The sequence below is a fragment of the Meles meles genome, chromosome 4 (genome assembly GCF_922984935.1).
Source record: "Meles meles chromosome 4, mMelMel3.1 paternal haplotype, whole genome shotgun sequence".
Taxonomy (NCBI): domain Eukaryota; kingdom Metazoa; phylum Chordata; class Mammalia; order Carnivora; family Mustelidae; genus Meles; species Meles meles.
The window spans coordinates 102,200,813-102,217,830 of NC_060069.1; the positions used below are offsets into that span (position 1 = coordinate 102,200,813).

The following is a 17,018-nucleotide window of genomic DNA, read 5'->3' on the forward strand; positions in this document are numbered from 1 at the left end:
GAATGATTTAGATGTATACAGTTGCCCTTTGAACAACACGGGTTTGAATGGCATGGGACCACTTGTACACAGAGTTTTTTACAGGAGACCACTGTAAATGTGTTTTCTCTTCTTTATGATTTTCTTAATAACATTTTCTTTTCTCTAGCTTAACTTTATTGTAAAAATACAGTATATAATACATATAACATACAAATAACAATTGACTGTGTTATCAGTAAGGCTTCTGCTCAACAGTAGGCTATATGTAGTTAAGTTCCTGGGGAGTCAAAAGTTATACACAATTTCAACACATAGGTGTCAGCACCCTTAACCCCACCATTATTCAAGAGTCAAATGTTCATGTTGATAAGGAAACATCTTCAAAATATATTACTAATTATAAAATGAGGACATACAACAGTGTATACAGTAGGCTTTGATTTTGAAAAAATATAAGTGACTATACATGTAAAATGCATCATACAGAAACTGGCAAGGGTAGTTGCCTCTAGGACAGGAGTTTCTTCAAATAATGGTATCGTGAATCTTCTCACAACCAGAGGAGAAGCTGGTTCATACCTCTATGAAAGTACTAAGTCCTACGGTACCTGTTCGAGCATCACGATGGAGTCTCGGAGCACTCCTTTTAAACGATGGGCCTGGTCTTTTTTCTTTTGAATATTTTCCACTCTTGATACCATATCAGAGGCTAAACTGGGAAAGAAAAAAAAAAAAACTTAAAAATCGGGAATAGTTTCTAATCTTTCATTTCTAAAAACCATTCATATCCTATAAATTTGCAAACAAAACAAAAAAATAAAAAAACTTTCGGACTACAGAATAGTTAGCAGATCCAAATCTCTAAACCAGAATTAAGTTTTCTACAACTAAAGAATTATTGAATAATAACAGGTTGGGCGGAAAGACTTACTGTAAAGATCTCTCTTCTTGGAGGTGGAGATGGTAAAAGGACTGAGCAGCATATTCTATCTTTGACAGCTTCAGAAACAGCGTCACATTCAACAGAACTAGCAACAGCAAACTAGGCAGAGCAAATCATACCTGGTTAATTCACTCTTGTCCGGGCCTAGAGCTCGGCTCATATAGAATATACACACAAAACTCTAAAAATGTATGTTGTTCTAGAGTAGTTTCCAATTGTTATTATTTAAATCAGTTATTCCTACTTTATTATATGAAATAATTATATTTAGGTATTAAATAGTGAAGAAAAGGTTGAAAGGTAACTAGAGTGACGGTAAAGTCCTCAAAGAAAGCAGGTTGGGATTGTCCCTGATATCTCTCTTCTCTGGGAGGAATCCCAGCCAGACCTGAGTTGTGACCGCCAACTTAGAAATCTCCCAGATAAGCTTTCCAGATCTATTTTTGGGTGCCTCTAGCTTAAGCAATTATACACCCATAATGCTGCACTTCAAAAAGGAAATGAAGATCAATATAGACTTGATCTTACATATGAACAGGCACCTTAGTCCCATGGAAAACCAAAACAAATTTTTTAAATTACTATCCAGCAAAAATTTTTTCTAGTTCAACTTAGACAAAGGAAGCATCAAATCCCAAATATACATGAATGTTGTCATATATAAAATGTTACATGCTAATGAACTTGCTCTATTGGTTCTCACAGCAGCCTTTCAATTGATGGATATATTTCTTATTACACATATATACAAATACATAGGTGGCATCGTATCTCTCTTATTTTTTCTGTTAAAATATTGGCTTACCCTTAAAAATATACAGTATTCTTCTTTACCTGCCCAGAAGAGGATTTTGTTAAAAATGAGACCTGAGGTAAGAGCAAGAACTGAAATGGTATGTAAATCAACATTTCAACATCTGACTATAAATTTTTTTGCATAGTACCATAAAAGATCACTGATAATATTTAATATTCAAAATCGTCATAGCAAACCAACTTAAGGAGCATATGAAAACCTTTTGTATATCAAACATTTTTTTTAAAGATTTTTATTTATTCATTTGATAGACAGAGATCACAAGTAGGCAGAGAGGCAGGCAGAGAGAGAAAGGGAAGCAGGCTCCCTGCAGAGCAGAGAGCCCGATGCGGGGCTCGATCCCAGGACCCTGAGATCATGACCTGAGCCGAAGGCAGAGGCTTAAACCACTGAGCCACCCAGGCGCCCCTCAAACATTTTCTACATTCTGAAATCTATATTTAGAAAAAGCAGCTGGTATGAGAACTTCATTCCAAAAAATATTCACCAAGAGTGTATCACCCAGTCAGAACCAATTCAATTAAATCTAATTGACTACCTCAATACTCAAATACAGCTGTGTAAAAAATAGTGTAAGTATGTCTTCCTGAGTAGATTCTTGCTCAAGACCTACTAACTCAATCTCTGGGACTGGGGTCTAGAAGTCTGCATTTTAGAAAGTGATCTTAAAGGGTAAGAATCACTGGTCTAATTAAATAGTGCAAAATAACACTATTGGGATCTCAACAGCTACATATATAAATATTCTCTTTAAGTTTATGGAACTTCCAATAAAAATCTATGATGGTAGAAAAAGGTCAGATTAATTAAAAAAACATTAATGGTGTCTGGGTGGCTCAGTTAGTTAAGCGTCTGATGCTTGATCTCAGCTCAGGTCATGATCTCAGGGTTGTGAGTTCAAGCCCTGTGTTGGGCTCCACGTATGAAGCCTACCTAATTAACTAACTAACTAATTAAAAACATTTATTGGCTGTCTACTTGGCATTTGCTCAAATTTATTAATTCCCCTGAAAATAAAAAACTATCAGATTGAAGCATATAAAATTAATGTTTTTACAGATCAAAATTTGTCAAATAGTGGCAATTTCTACACAATAACATACAAATCCAAATTCTTTTAGAAACTATTAAAAGATAAGTGAAGACACAAGCAAAATAAGCACTCAAAACAAATACTTACAAAATACTCATCACCACAATAAGGGCAATGTTATAGCTTTCCATTTCCTTTTTCTTTCCTGAAGATCACACACACAAAAACATATTAGAACAGGATTGTGATTAACACTGGTTAAAATTTGATTTCATTTGAAAAGAACTAGAGAAGAAAATTTTTACATGATTTGTAAAGACAACTTGATGTAAATTCCCAGCACCCTTTTTACTGATTTCTAGTATCTTGACTAATAATCTGAAACAAATCCACAAAAAGAAAACCTACATCAATCCCGCAAATTCAGCCTACATTAAAAATTAATTTGCTCTAAAATAAGCAATTCAAAGTATCATGTATGATCTCTAGCTAAGTTCCATCTCTGCAAATAATGTTTGAGCTGGGTTTTTGTATAATGCTTCTCCCCTTAAAAAAGTTTTTCAATCATCCTCACCTGTTCTCCTTTGCCCAACTTTTAAATTCCAAAACTAAAATATTATTAAGCTTAAACAGCAGATAAACATTCACACTAAAATATAAGCCTTAGAAGAGGAATTGATAAGTTGAGGGGTGAGAAAGAAGATAGTTTTATAGTTCTGAGAGGGAGGAAGTAACAGTAGAGACAAGGTGTTTTCAAAATTGAGAGTGGGGATAATAGAAGTCAAATCCCATCTTTGGAACTTTTTGGGCTAGACCTGAGAGTACATAAGAATTAAAAACATATAATCACTTTAGTACTCTCAAGGGTAGAAATCAAATGTCTATAATATGCGAGGTCAAAAATTCTTGAGTGAAGCATCTAGCAGCCAGGGACGGTGGTAGGGACTGGTGACTTGGGGAGCACATGCTCTCTCTGTTGGAGAAGCTACTACTAAGCTCTGACTGATTGTTGCTGTGAAAGGATTTGAGTCCAGAGCTGTCACATCTGAGTTTTCATTTAAAAACATCCAATTTTTAAAATATCACACGGGCCCAAAAAAATACATCGACTGGCCATATGCCTGCCATTTTGCAACTGCTTCTTTACATTTATACATTACTTATTTTTAAAGAACTCAGATAAACATTATCAGAAAAGAAGAGGAAAAAGGGAAACCTCCTAACTGTCGTGTCTATAAACAAGACACATACTCTGTTTCATGTAAGTAAAATATAATCTTCCATCTCTGTTTACCCGATAGCAGCTACCTGAAATATCCCCTCTGGCCTCTAAGCTCACATCTCCAGAAGGACGCTGAGAAGAAAGTTTAGGAACTGTTTCTGCTGTTCGGCTGAATGTTCGCCTTCTCCTTCTCAAGCCACTAAGTTTTCCAGTGTCCTCAATGGACTGATTTAACATAGATTCTTCCATTAACAAGTCTGATTCTAAGAAGGAAAAAAGAAAGCTTTAGACAGTGGAGAAACTTCAACTATAAGATACATGGGCAGGAGGGGTTGTTTTGTGTTTAGGGGTTTGTTTTGTTTTGTTGTTTTTAAGCCTTGGTAACTTTAACTATTACTTAAGTTCTCATGGCCTAGATCCAAACCTTACTCTTTTCTTTTTTTTTTTTTTTTTTATTTATTTTCAGCGTAACAGTACTCATTGTTTTGCACCACACCCAGTGCTCCATGCAATACGTGCTCTATTACCTTCCACCTGGCTCCCCAACCTCCCACCCCCCCGCCCATTCAAAACCCTCAGGTTGTTTTTCAGAGTCCATAGTCTCTCATGGTTCATCTCTCCTTCCAATTTCCCACAACTCCCTTCTCCTCTCCATCTCCCCATGTCCTCCATGTTCTTTGTTATGCTCCACAAATAAGTGAAACCATATGATACTTGACTCTCTCTGCTTGACTTACTTCGCTCAGCATAATCTCTTCCAGTCCCGTCCATGTTGCTACAAAAGTTGGGTATTCATCTTTTCTGATGGAAGCATAATACTCCATCGTCCAAACCTTACTCTTAATAAAAAGTTTTGGAGGGTAAAGTGATGCTATAATGAGGGGTCACATAATAGAGAATTATCTCTATTAATAAATGATGGGATCATCAGAGCAAATTCACCATGTGCTATATTAAATATTAACATAATGATTTCAGTTATGAAAACAACAGGCTACCCACTTACATTGGCACATTAGAAAGACTTCCAAGATAGTTCATGGTAGTTGATTGTCAATATCAAAGGAAGAAGTAGCATATTATAGGTCTAGTTTTCAATGAGGGTTTGCAAAAAAGTAAGTCCTCATAAAGAAAATCTGCAAACAACCCAAAAACCTCATTTTTGTCATTTGTTTCAACCTTTCCTTCACTAGATTTTTTATTATAAGTTCATTATCCAATGACCAAACTAATTTTTGACTTTCATTTTCTTTGCTCCTGATTAGGAGTTTAATAATGAATAGCCAAGAGAGAAGAGCAAGGAAAATAATCAACAAATTAGATGATGAAGACTTAGTTTACCCTGAACTGACTGACCCTGCTTTTCCTTAACCAGAATTAATTATAGGGGCCCATGGGTGGCCCAGTTATTAAGCATCTGCCTTCAGCTTGGGTCATGATCCTGGTTCTGGGATCGAGACCCGCATCAGGCTCCGCACTCAGCAGGAAGCCTGCTTCTGCCTCTCCCACTCCCCCTGCTTGTGTTCCCTCTCTTGCTGTCTCTCTCTCTCTGTCAAATAAATAAATAACATCTTAAAAAAAAAGAATTAGGGGCACCTGGGTGGCTCAGTGGGTTAAAGCCTCTGCCTTCGGCTTGGGTCATGATCCCAGGGTCCTGGGATCGAGCCCCACATCAGGCTCTCTGCTCAGCGGGGAGCCTGCTTCCTCCTCTCTCTCTCTGCCTGCCTCTCTGCCTACTTGTGATCTCTGTCTGTCAAATACATAAATAAATAAAATCTTAAAAAAAAAAGAATTAATTATAGTCGGGGATATATGTATTTTTGTCCAAAATATATAAATATATATTTTATATATTTTATATTTATATTTTATTTTATAATTTATTTTTTATGTTTTATTGTAACAACAATATCACTTCCCCAGTCTACTACGCATCGCCACCAAATCCATACATGTATATGATACCTACCATTGCTAAGTGGTTCTGCGTAAACCCAGGGAAGCTGCATTCCTAAGGACTACGGGCGCGGCCTCGGAGGGGGGACACCAAGGAGCACAAGTATGTATTTGTGATCAAGTTACACAGTCTCTCACTGCAGTCAGCTTCCTTGGCTCCTTGAAGAGGCTGTGATAGCTCCTAACTGTGATCTTGGACAAGTCCCTTAGCTTCTCTCTCTTTCAATATTTATTCTTTAGTAAAATGGGAAAAAAATAACAATACCTACCCCACAGGTTTCTAAGAGACTAATATTTACCAAGCACACAAACACATCTGGCATATAATAAACATAATATAAGTGTTTGTTAGACCAATTAAAAAAAGTTTTCAAATTCCAAGTAGGGTATAGTTAGAAGCACTTCAGTGGGAGTCAATCCAACATCATCTACTAGTTCCAGTTATGAAGCCAAATGAAGAATCAATCTGTTTTGTTAATAAATACTATCTTTATAAAAATAGATAAATGAAGAAATTTACAAACCAAGCTGTTTGAAATAGTCCTCCAAGGAACTCCAGGAATTCTTTTCAATTAGAGATTTGATAATGGCCCATGGTTGTTTTCTGTATTTCAAATCAGTGGAAACTCTAATAAAATAAGGAGGAAAGAAGAATAATTCTTTAAAGGAAAGAATTTAGTTCTATTAATGTTGCAATTAAGTGTAAGATTATATTCAGTGGAAAGTCAAAAAGACTCAAAGTCATGAGATCATAAAAGAAAATTTGTTCACTGATGAGGACTTCTTAAAAAATTGCTGTATGCTGCTAATAACTTCATGAAATTTTCCTTCTAAGTACTTGGCATTTTATTTTTTTCTATCTCTAGCCCTCAGTTTTCTTTACTTAAATAGCAATAAAGGCTCAAAATAAATTCTAATTTTCCTAAATGCCTTTTATAAAAAATCTCTAGTGGTCATAAATTAGGTGAAAGGAACTACGTTAGCTAAGACCAGGCAAAGCCCATGGTGGGCCATCACTATCTTTGATGCCCAACCATTTCTGATTTCCCATTGCAACAATGTGCTCACCATGTGCTCCTGACATTAAATAGGGCCCTGGACTAGTTCTGGCCACTGGACTGTGAACACAGTTCTACAACTTTCTCTTCCTGTAGCAACAGCAACGACATATATTCTGGATTGTGTTGCTCCAGGGTGTCAAAGCACTCATCACCATGTGGCCTTGAGTGAGGAACCCCATTCCTCTGCTGACATGGACATGTAATCTGAGCAAGGAATAAAGCTTGGTTGTGTAAGACTACTAAGATTTTAGAATTGATACGTATGTTCCAGAATATAATCTCACCTAGCCTGACTAAAACACTTATTTACGATAGCTCACCTCAGCCGGCATTTCTGTTTTGAGGATCGGATGATATGGTATCTGTTCAGGGTATAGAAGTAATCATGGTAGGGAACATCATGTGTCAGGACTTCTGAATCTACCAAATAAAATTGTGCTTCCCGACTTTCTTTATACAGTGTCTGCCAAAATAAGATTGAAAATTTTTTTGCATGTACAAGTTTAATATATTAAACTCCTTGCCAATTTGGGATATATATAACTAGAATTCCTTCTCAAACCGGAAGAGCCTCCATGTTGGCTGTGCTGTCTATGAATTGAGAAGATAGGATCTGCAGAAGTAGATTTTGCTGCCTCTCTGCCATTTCATTGCATAATCATTTTTTTCTTTCTTTTAGGTTTGTGGAAGAGAGAGAAAATTTATAGTTTCCTTGTGTATGTTATTAGTTTACAAAGAATTTTAAATGTTCCTGATAGGGGAACAATTCAAAATTCAATCGAACGAAGCAAGGATCCACTCCAAAATTCTTAAAAATTTAACAATCACCCTTCACCAAAATAGTGAAGGAAGAGGATGACCAAAGAAAACACAGCTTTCCCAAAACAGAATTTGGAGTGTTTGATGACCAAGCCTTCCTCATTTTAATCATAGCTTTTCAAGGTTATCAAAGACCCCAATATCAAAATACCAAACTTTTCTTAAATGTTTGAAAATCTTTTTTTTTTTTAAGATTTTATTTATTTATTTGACAGAGGGAAAGAGATCACAAGTAGGCAGAGAGGCAGGCAGAGAGAGAGGGAAGCAGGCTCCCCACTGAGCAGGGAGCCTATTCTGGGCTTGATCCCAGGACCCTGGGATCATGACCTGAGCTGAAGGCAGAGGCTTAACCCACTGAGCCCTCCAGGCGCCCCAAATGTTTGGAAATCTTTTGAAAAAAAAATTTAAGTCCTTTTTAACATTGGGCAAAAGCCACAACCACAAAACTAGTTCAGATGTTAAGATATTTACTATTTGCAGAACAGATACATTACACTTCAGTATAATTTGGTCAAACACGAACTCCACTATACAGACAGTGCCACGCTGGCCACTGAGTACAGCACTGAGTATCTTATAATCTCTTCCCATACATCACTGCAGCCCTCTAGTTATTTGGCCCTAACTCCTGACGGGATCCTGTATATTGGATTCCAGTACTGTTCTTTTTAAAACCCTTTATTATAAAAAAGTTCAAACACACACAAAAACAGAAATGAAGTGTAATGAAGCCTCACAAACTCATCAACTGACTTGAACAACATTAACTCTTGCCAGTCCAGTCCTGCTTTGTCTGTATCCCATCCCCACACTCCCTCCCTCCACCACCATGCTCTGCCTGGCTAGATTACTTTTAAAAGATACCCCAGATATCAGTATAATTTTATTCTTAAATATGCCAGTGTATCTCTTTATAATTTCTTTATTGTGTCTTTAAAAATTACTCTTTTCTTTAAAACATAGCTGCAATACCACTACTACATGTAAAAATTAGTAATTCCTTAAATCTCATAAATATATTTTTAGTTGGTTTGTTTGAATTAGGATTGCGTTGATTTGGTTGATATGTCTCTTAAATCTCCTTTTAATCTGACAGTTTCTCCTCCCTTTTTTTTTTTTTTTTTTGGCCACTTATTTCTTAAAATTGTCTTGTAAACTGGTGACTGACAGGCATCTTCTCTCGCCCCACACATATGATATTTTGGAATACTGACAGAGTAGACATACCTGCTTTTCAGTGGCAGCAGTACACTTTCCAGTAAGTGGATTATTAAGGACTATAGTGTAGGTCATGGTTCTCAGTTGATCACCTCCAGGTTCTACTTTCCAAGGGGTGGACACTACATCTAATAACAGCAAACATAAAAGACTTGGTTCCAAAAATCTGAAGAGTATGACTTAAAATGGAATCAGAGGTAGGTTTTTTTGTCTTATTATATTGCTATATTATTATATTATTTTGTATCTATTATATTGTATTATTATATTATTATTATATTGTACACCTGAAATTAATATACAGTGTTATATTAGCTTCAGGTATACAATATGATTCAACAATTCTATACTTTACCTATGATAAATGTACTTTTTTTAAAAAAGATTTTATTTCTTTGACAGAGATCACAAGTAGGCAGAGAGAGGGGAAGCAGGCTCCCTGCTAAGCAGAGAGCCCGATGTGGGGCTCAATCCCAGGACCCTAGGATCATGACCTGAGCTGAAAACAGAGGCTCGAACCCACTGAGCCACCCAGGCGCCCCATGATAAATGTACTCTTAATCTCCTTCACGTATTTCACGTATTTCACCCCCACACCTTCCTTCAGGCTACCACCAATTTGTTCTCTGTATTTAGATCTGGCTTTTTGTCTCTTTTGTTCTTTGTTTTTTCTTTTGTTTTCTTAAATTTCGCATATGAATGAAATCATACTGTATTTGTCTTTCTCCATCTTATTTCACTTTGCATTATACCCTCCACACCCATCCATGTTGTTGGAAATGGCAAAATCTCATTCTTTTTTATGGATGGGTAATATTCCATTATATATATCTACACACACGCATATGTACCATTCTTTATCCATTCATCAATTGATGGGCACCTGGGTTGCTTCCATATCTGTGCTACTATAAATCATGCTGCAATAAACAGGGGGGTACATGTATCTTTTTGAATTATTGCTTTCATTTTCTCTGGGTAAATATCCAGTAATGGAATTACTGAATCATACAGTAATTCTATTTTTAATATTTTTCAGGAAACTCCATACTGTTTTCCATAGTGACTGCACTAATATGCATTCCCACCAACAGTGCACAAGTGTTCCTTTTTCTCCACATCCTTGCCAACACTTGTTATGTCCTGTGTTTTTGATTCTAGCCATTCTGACAGGTGTGAGGTGATATCTCCTTGTGGTTTTGATTTGCATTTCCCTGATGATTAATGGAAAGAAGTAGTTTTTAATTATTTCAATTTTTATTTTTGGACAGTCCAAACTTCATTATGACTGTTATCATTTCAACAATAAGGTAAAGTTAAACATAAGGCACTATTCTTATATATGACATATTCCCCATCTTTGACTCATTTACTTCTAAATTGTTGTCTATCAGTACACTTTAACAACAAATTAAAAGTTGTTTCATCTGGAGTCTTCATTTTGAAGTTCCCAGTACCTGGAAAGAGAAGCAATGGCACCTGCCTTATCAAACACAAACAGAACAACTTTTTAACATTCCCATTATTAAGGAACAAAACCTTGAAAGACATTTGCCATTATGCAAAAACAAAACCTTCAAAAAGAATAAAAATTAAAAAAAAAAAAAGACCTTGATCCCAGCTTGTGGAAAAATCATGTTAATAAGAAATCATGTAATGAGAAATCATGTAATGTTAATAGCTTATCTGTCAAAATCTTTAGTCAAGGAGGGAGCTATGGAATATAAATAACTATATAACATTTCTATCCTAAGAAAGCTGTAAGAAAATCTCTTTGTATTTATGGCAACATCTTGGTTAAAATTCTTATTTGCTTAATAATAACACAGTGAGGGGCACCTTGGTGGCTCAGCCAGGTAGGCATTTCCCTTTGGCTCAGGTCATGATCTGGGGGTGCGGGGAGGACTGAGATCTGCTCATGCTCAGTGGGGAGTCTGCTTCTCCTCCTCTCTCTCCCCCTGCCCCCTCCCTAACTTGTGTGCTCTCTCTAAAAAAAAAAAAAAAATCTTTATTAAAAAATAATAACACAATGAGTAAAAACATACTTTGAACAGAAATATATTTTAGAATATAGCACCATACAGCAAAGATCATTTAACAAGGCAAAGACTAGGAATATATAGGTAAGAGCATCATGAACTCTTTTCAAAGATTTGACTAAATCACCTAATGCTGTTAGCACTCAGGGACTTAGGCAATTAGTATGCTTGACTATTTGTTAACATCCTAAAATACAGATGCCTTTAACTAACCCATTACCCATCATCAAAACAAAATGAAGCAAGCTTTATGATATAGGCAATTTTACTCCGCTTCTTTCATACAGCTGGGTCTCCAGATTTTTTGAGGGACCCCAAAGCTGCCTTTTCAGTATCTGAAAAAATCTTGGAACTAAAAAGACAGCATCACAAACTATAGAATCTACCATGCAAAATTCTGTAATATATTATATATACACACTATTTATTTATTTATGATCTCTACACCCAATGTGGGGCTTGAATCATGATCCCAAGATCAAGAGTTGCATGCTCTTCTGACTGAGCAGCCAAGCACCCTTAACATACAGAATTTGCTGTAAAAAATAATTTATTTAGTTGTATATGAAAGAAGATACAAAATTTAATCTAAAATAACTTTCCAAAAATTATTTTGATCATGTCAGCCTATTCCAGGAAATTATACAAATAATCCATTGCTAATTAGCAACAGAATTTTAAGATATCACTGAATTCTGCTGTTAACAAAGCAACTATTTACAAGGATACAAGTATGTCTTCCACTTATATTGTCACCAATGTCACCAACAATCCTACTGAATATAATGTACCAGAATATCATATAATTAACAATATTTTTGAATAATTAAGCCCCCCAGTACCTAAGTAAAGCTCATCATGACACAATAAATTGGGGATGAAATTATAAGAAAAATGGCAACCATATACAAAGGACACGTGCCATTTTGATATACTGAAATAAAGTAATAAAAAGCAGGAATTGCAGAATACTTTATGAATCCTTTGATGTAATAAAGTTTTAAAAACTGATGAGTCTTCACACCCATTAGGATGGCTATTTTTACAAAGACTGAAAATAACAAGTGTTGGCAAGGATGTGGGAAAATTGGAATCTTTACACGTTGCTGGGGGGGAATGTAAAATGATGCAACCACTTGGAAAACAGTATGGTTGTTCCTCAAAAAGCTAACCACAGAATTACCCATAATCCAGTAATTCCATTCCTAGGTATATACCCAAGGGAACTGAAAGCAGGGACTCAAACAGATATTTGTACATCACTGCTCACAGCAGCATTATTCACAATAACTAAAATGTAGAAACAACTCAAAACTCCATCAATGTATGAATGGATAAGAAAAAGGTGCTATATAAACACAATATAATAGTAATCAGCCTTAAAAAGGAAGGAAATTCTAACACATGCTACAACGTAGATAAACCTTGAAGACATGCTAAGTGAAATAAGCCAGTCACATAGGAACAAATATTGTGTGATTCCACTTATAAGAGGTACCTAAAGCAGTCAAATTTATAAAGACACAAAGTAGAATGGTAGTCAGCAGCAGCTGGGAGAAGGGAATGGAGACTTATGGTTTAATAGGTAGAGCTACAGTTTGGGAAGATGAAACAGTTCTGGAGATGGATGGTGGTGATGTCTGCACAATGTGAATGTACTTAATGCCACTGAATTGAACACTTTAAAATAGTTCAAATGGTATATTTTATGTTATGTACATTTTGCCACCAAAAAAAAATTGGTGAATCTTGGGAATGGCTATATGGGTTTTATTATACTATTCTTGCAACTTTTCTGAAGATTTATAATTTCCAAAATTAAAAAGCTGAATAGAAAGACAACACTGAGTTTTGAATTATAAAAGTAGTGTCACATAGCTGTAAACACAAATTTAAATAAATACTTATTTAAAAGCTCCTTAATTTAAAAAAAAATCCAATAGTACCATCTTAGTGCTGAAATTAGATTAAATCCACAAACAACTGACTTTATACAAATCTTTCCGTTAAAAAAGAACTATTTCTCAATATGATTAAAGAGAAGTCTTTGTGGGGCACCTACGTGGCTCAGTTGGTTAAGTGTCTGGCTTTGGCTCAGAACAATCCCAGAGTCCTGGGATGGAGCTCCATATTGGGCAGGGAGCCCACTTCGCCTTCTCCCTCTGCTGTTCCCCTCCTTGTTCTCGCTCTCTCTCTCAAATAAATAAATAAATAACCTTTTTAAAATAATAAAAATAAAAAGAAGCCTTTGAACCCCACTCTCAAAACACTGAACTTTGATTACCAGGTAACAAGTTCAGAAGAGAGCAGAATGGTGTGCAATCATAAACAAATCATCTCCTTGGGAGCAAACCTTCCAACTAATTCTAGGTCTAAATAGCAACATCCCTATTACTGTTTATACTTGTAATTAGCCAGAAGCCTTTGCTCCCAAAAGCCACTTGTAACATCAGATAGCAAATACAGTGATCCATACTGAAGCTAGATATGCTATCAGACAAGTAATACAGTTGTGAGTCAAAGAACAAACTTGAGGGGTGCCTGGCTGGCTCAGTCAGTTAAGCATCCTACTCTTGATTTTGGCTCAGGTCACGATCTCAGGGTTATGGGATTAAGCACAGCGTTGGGGTCTGCGTTCAGTATGGAGTTTGCTTGAGATTCTCTCTTCCTCCCCCTTTGTCTCTCCTTCTGCTCTCTCTCTCTCTCAAATAAATAAATGAAATCTATTTTTTTAAAAGAAAAGAAAATAAAGAGAAAGAAAGAAAAAGAACAAATTTCATTTTGTACCAGTTAGTTCCTCATGGAACTTTAAGCCATTAAAATGGCAATGCAATATCAACAGGCATCATCTTAGAAAATTAAGAAAAATAACATATCCAACTCTTCTGAAATATCAAGTTCTCTAGGCAGATATGAATAGCAAGAAAATACAAAATAGATTCAGAAGAGATAAATTAAACATAAGCTACTGAGGGAAGAATAAAATTTATATCCCCCAAATATTCCGCATTTTTAAAACTAAAAGAACAGAAAAAAATGATTTTTTTTAAACATGAAATTCTTAATATAATCACAGGACTCAAAAGCTACCAATGATATAATCTACAAATATAGTTATATTTACATAGAAGTTGCACATAAGGCAATAATATTTAATGGTTAATAAAGTTGCTTAATTATGAACTATATTTAAATTGACTGTAGAATAACTTTCTCTTTGACTATATCAAATGACTCAACTTACATGAATCTCTGCTGTTACTGTTTGCTATATAAAATTATAGCAAGCTAAACCATGTGCTCCCAAAGTTTATAAAATATTCTGGAATATTTAGGATAAAATCAGTTTCAAACTAACTATAAGCTTATTTGAGATGTTAACCAAAATAGAACTTTTAACACATAGAATCCTTTTTAATTTTTTTTTAATTTATTTACTTTATTTGATAGACAGAGATCACAAGTAGGCAGAGAGGCAGGCAGAGAGAGAGGGAAGCAGGCTCCCTGCTGACCAGAGAGCCCGATGAGGGACTCGATCCCAGGATGCTGCGATCATGACCTGGGCTGAAGGCAGAGGCTTTAACCCACTGAGCCACAAAGGCACTCCAGAATCTTTTTATAAGTATAACTAATTTCTTAGCTAGAATCTTTTTTCTTTTGTATTTTCATTGAGATATACCATAGACACTGCAATTAAAGAGTACAGCTCCATGAATTTGCACAAAGAAAACACACCTGTGTACCATCACCCAGATCAAGATAGATTTTACCAACATCCCAGAAGTTCCCTCCCACTCTCTACCCACCCAACACTCCACAAAGTAAATACTACGCTGATTCTGTGTCCATAAATTAGTTTTGCCTGTTTTGAACTTTATATCAAGAAACCATGGTATGTACTCTTTTGTGTCTGGCTTCTCTAGCTTAACATTAAATCTGTGAGATTTACAAATACTGTTAAAAGCAGCAGGAATTTGCTTTTTTTCATTGCTACATAGTATTCTTTTTTGTAAACACACACTATTTGTTTACCCATTCTAGTAACTGGTGGATATTTGGGCTGTTTTGTTTTGGGACCATTATAAATACGCTGCCATGAACACTATAGTACATGTCATTCAGAGCACACATGTATCCATTTCTGAAGGACACATACTGGTAGAATTGCTGAGTTGGAGAGAATTTTTATGTTCAGCTTACTGCCAAACCATTTTGCAAAGTGACTCTACCAGTTTATACCCTACTAGAATCCAATTGCTCCACAATGGAATCCTTTTAAATAAGGTTCAACTGCTACATTAATAAATAAACGGAGTTTTAGATTCAAAGAGTTTGAACTTAATTATAGGTAGGATCTGACTAGTTGAATAGTTAGTCAATGCTCACATGTAAATTTAACCAAAATGCTTAAATACCAGTTTATATATCACCAAAATAAAATCAAAGCCTTATTTTCCCCCAACAACATATATCATTAATATAGGCTCAACTCTTAAAGGATAACAAAATTCTCCCATATTTATCATTAGATAAACACAAGACCAACCGATTATATTCCTAGAATTGGCAAATCTCTGCATAAAGCGTGAACTGGTGAAGAGCAATTCAAACATTCTTTCAGCACTGATATGAAAAACACGGTTGATATAAAGTCTTCCATGAAGATCTTTCTCAGGAATATTTTCTGGGGAAACAAACAAAAAAACCACAGGGCTAAAAGGGAAGAAACCAAGGAATGGTAATTTCAAGATTTTGTTTTGTTTGTTTTGTTACAAAATGATTTTTAAATGTGATTACAATGATCAGCACATTCCAAAACACTATTAAAACTCTAAATTGGCATTATAAACATAGGTACCATATGTAAATATACATAACATATATATATCTAATGAAACTATATATGATCAATGTTTCAGTCATCAAAATCCAAAAGATATAAAAATACCTAACTTAAATGATATCAAACTCCCATAATATATCACTCAAGAGTCTTTCAAAAGTGATAGGATTAATACTGGGACACACAGGAATGTAACTACCACAGCAATTAGCAGGTCTTATTTCTAAATGCTCATGCATTCAGTATATATTAAGTCATGAATGGCTCCAGCACCGGTTGCACTCACTAACTTGCTGAATAATGTTTCCAGCCTGATTGAAAGCTGACTGCCCCAAGATAAGTATCATCATATTCACAACCTATTCTCAATACCACACATTAAAAGAACTAAGAAATCCTTCTGAAAAGTATTCTTCAAAGCTAAATAATGGAATATTAAATTTTTCTGGGAGCCTGATAATGATAATAATGTTGAAAACTATTGGAGGCAATAAAGAAACAGTATCTGTTTCTCCTCATGTTCCCTGGAAATATTATATAAAATAGCCCTGCTTATAGGGTACTTAATATAAGTCAGGCACTGTACTAAGTACCTTACAGTATCCATTCAACTTAACCCCACATCAGTCTGGGAGATGGGTGGTATCATCATCATCTCACCTTATAGATGAGGAAAACTGAGGAACGGATTGCCAGAGCTCCATAACTAGTGACTAACTGAAATGGAACTTGAATTCACTGCAGCTCCAGGGCTCACAAACTTAACCTCTATTTTATACTGCCAGGAGTTTAATTTAGAAAGGAAGGGGAAAAGAAAAGGGAAGAAAGGGAAGGGAAGGGAGGGGAAGGAAAAAGGAAAGGAAAGGGTAAAAAAGAGAGAGAGAGAGAGAGAGAGAGAAAGAAAGAAGAAAAAAGACAGCTAGGAATAAGAGCCTGCCTGGTAAAGGAAATAAAGCAATCCAATATGAAATTTTAATGATTTCAGGACTGGGATTATTTATCTCAAAGATCATGCCCCATCAATACAGAATAAAAATTGTGACAAGAGCTCCTCATATTACAAGATATGCTCTAAAAATTAGCTG

General features: G+C 35.5%; 1 protein-coding gene across 2 annotated transcripts in view; it reads right to left on the minus strand.

The window, feature by feature from the left end:
- Nucleotides 1-17,018, minus strand: part of GRAMD1C (GRAM domain containing 1C) — a 91,410-nt gene that overhangs the window by 5,422 nt on the left and 68,970 nt on the right. For both annotated transcript variants that reach the window (XM_046001298.1, XM_046001297.1), the window contains 8 exons: nt 15,637-15,774; nt 9,061-9,179; nt 7,335-7,477; nt 6,478-6,581; nt 4,084-4,260; nt 2,923-2,980; nt 914-1,024; nt 591-696 (listed from right to left, as the gene is read on the minus strand). In XM_046001298.1, coding sequence (XP_045857254.1) covers nt 591-696; nt 914-1,024; nt 2,923-2,980; nt 4,084-4,260; nt 6,478-6,581; nt 7,335-7,477; nt 9,061-9,179; nt 15,637-15,774 — 956 coding nt within the window. The remainder of the gene's footprint in view (nt 1-590; nt 697-913; nt 1,025-2,922; nt 2,981-4,083; nt 4,261-6,477; nt 6,582-7,334; nt 7,478-9,060; nt 9,180-15,636; nt 15,775-17,018) is intronic.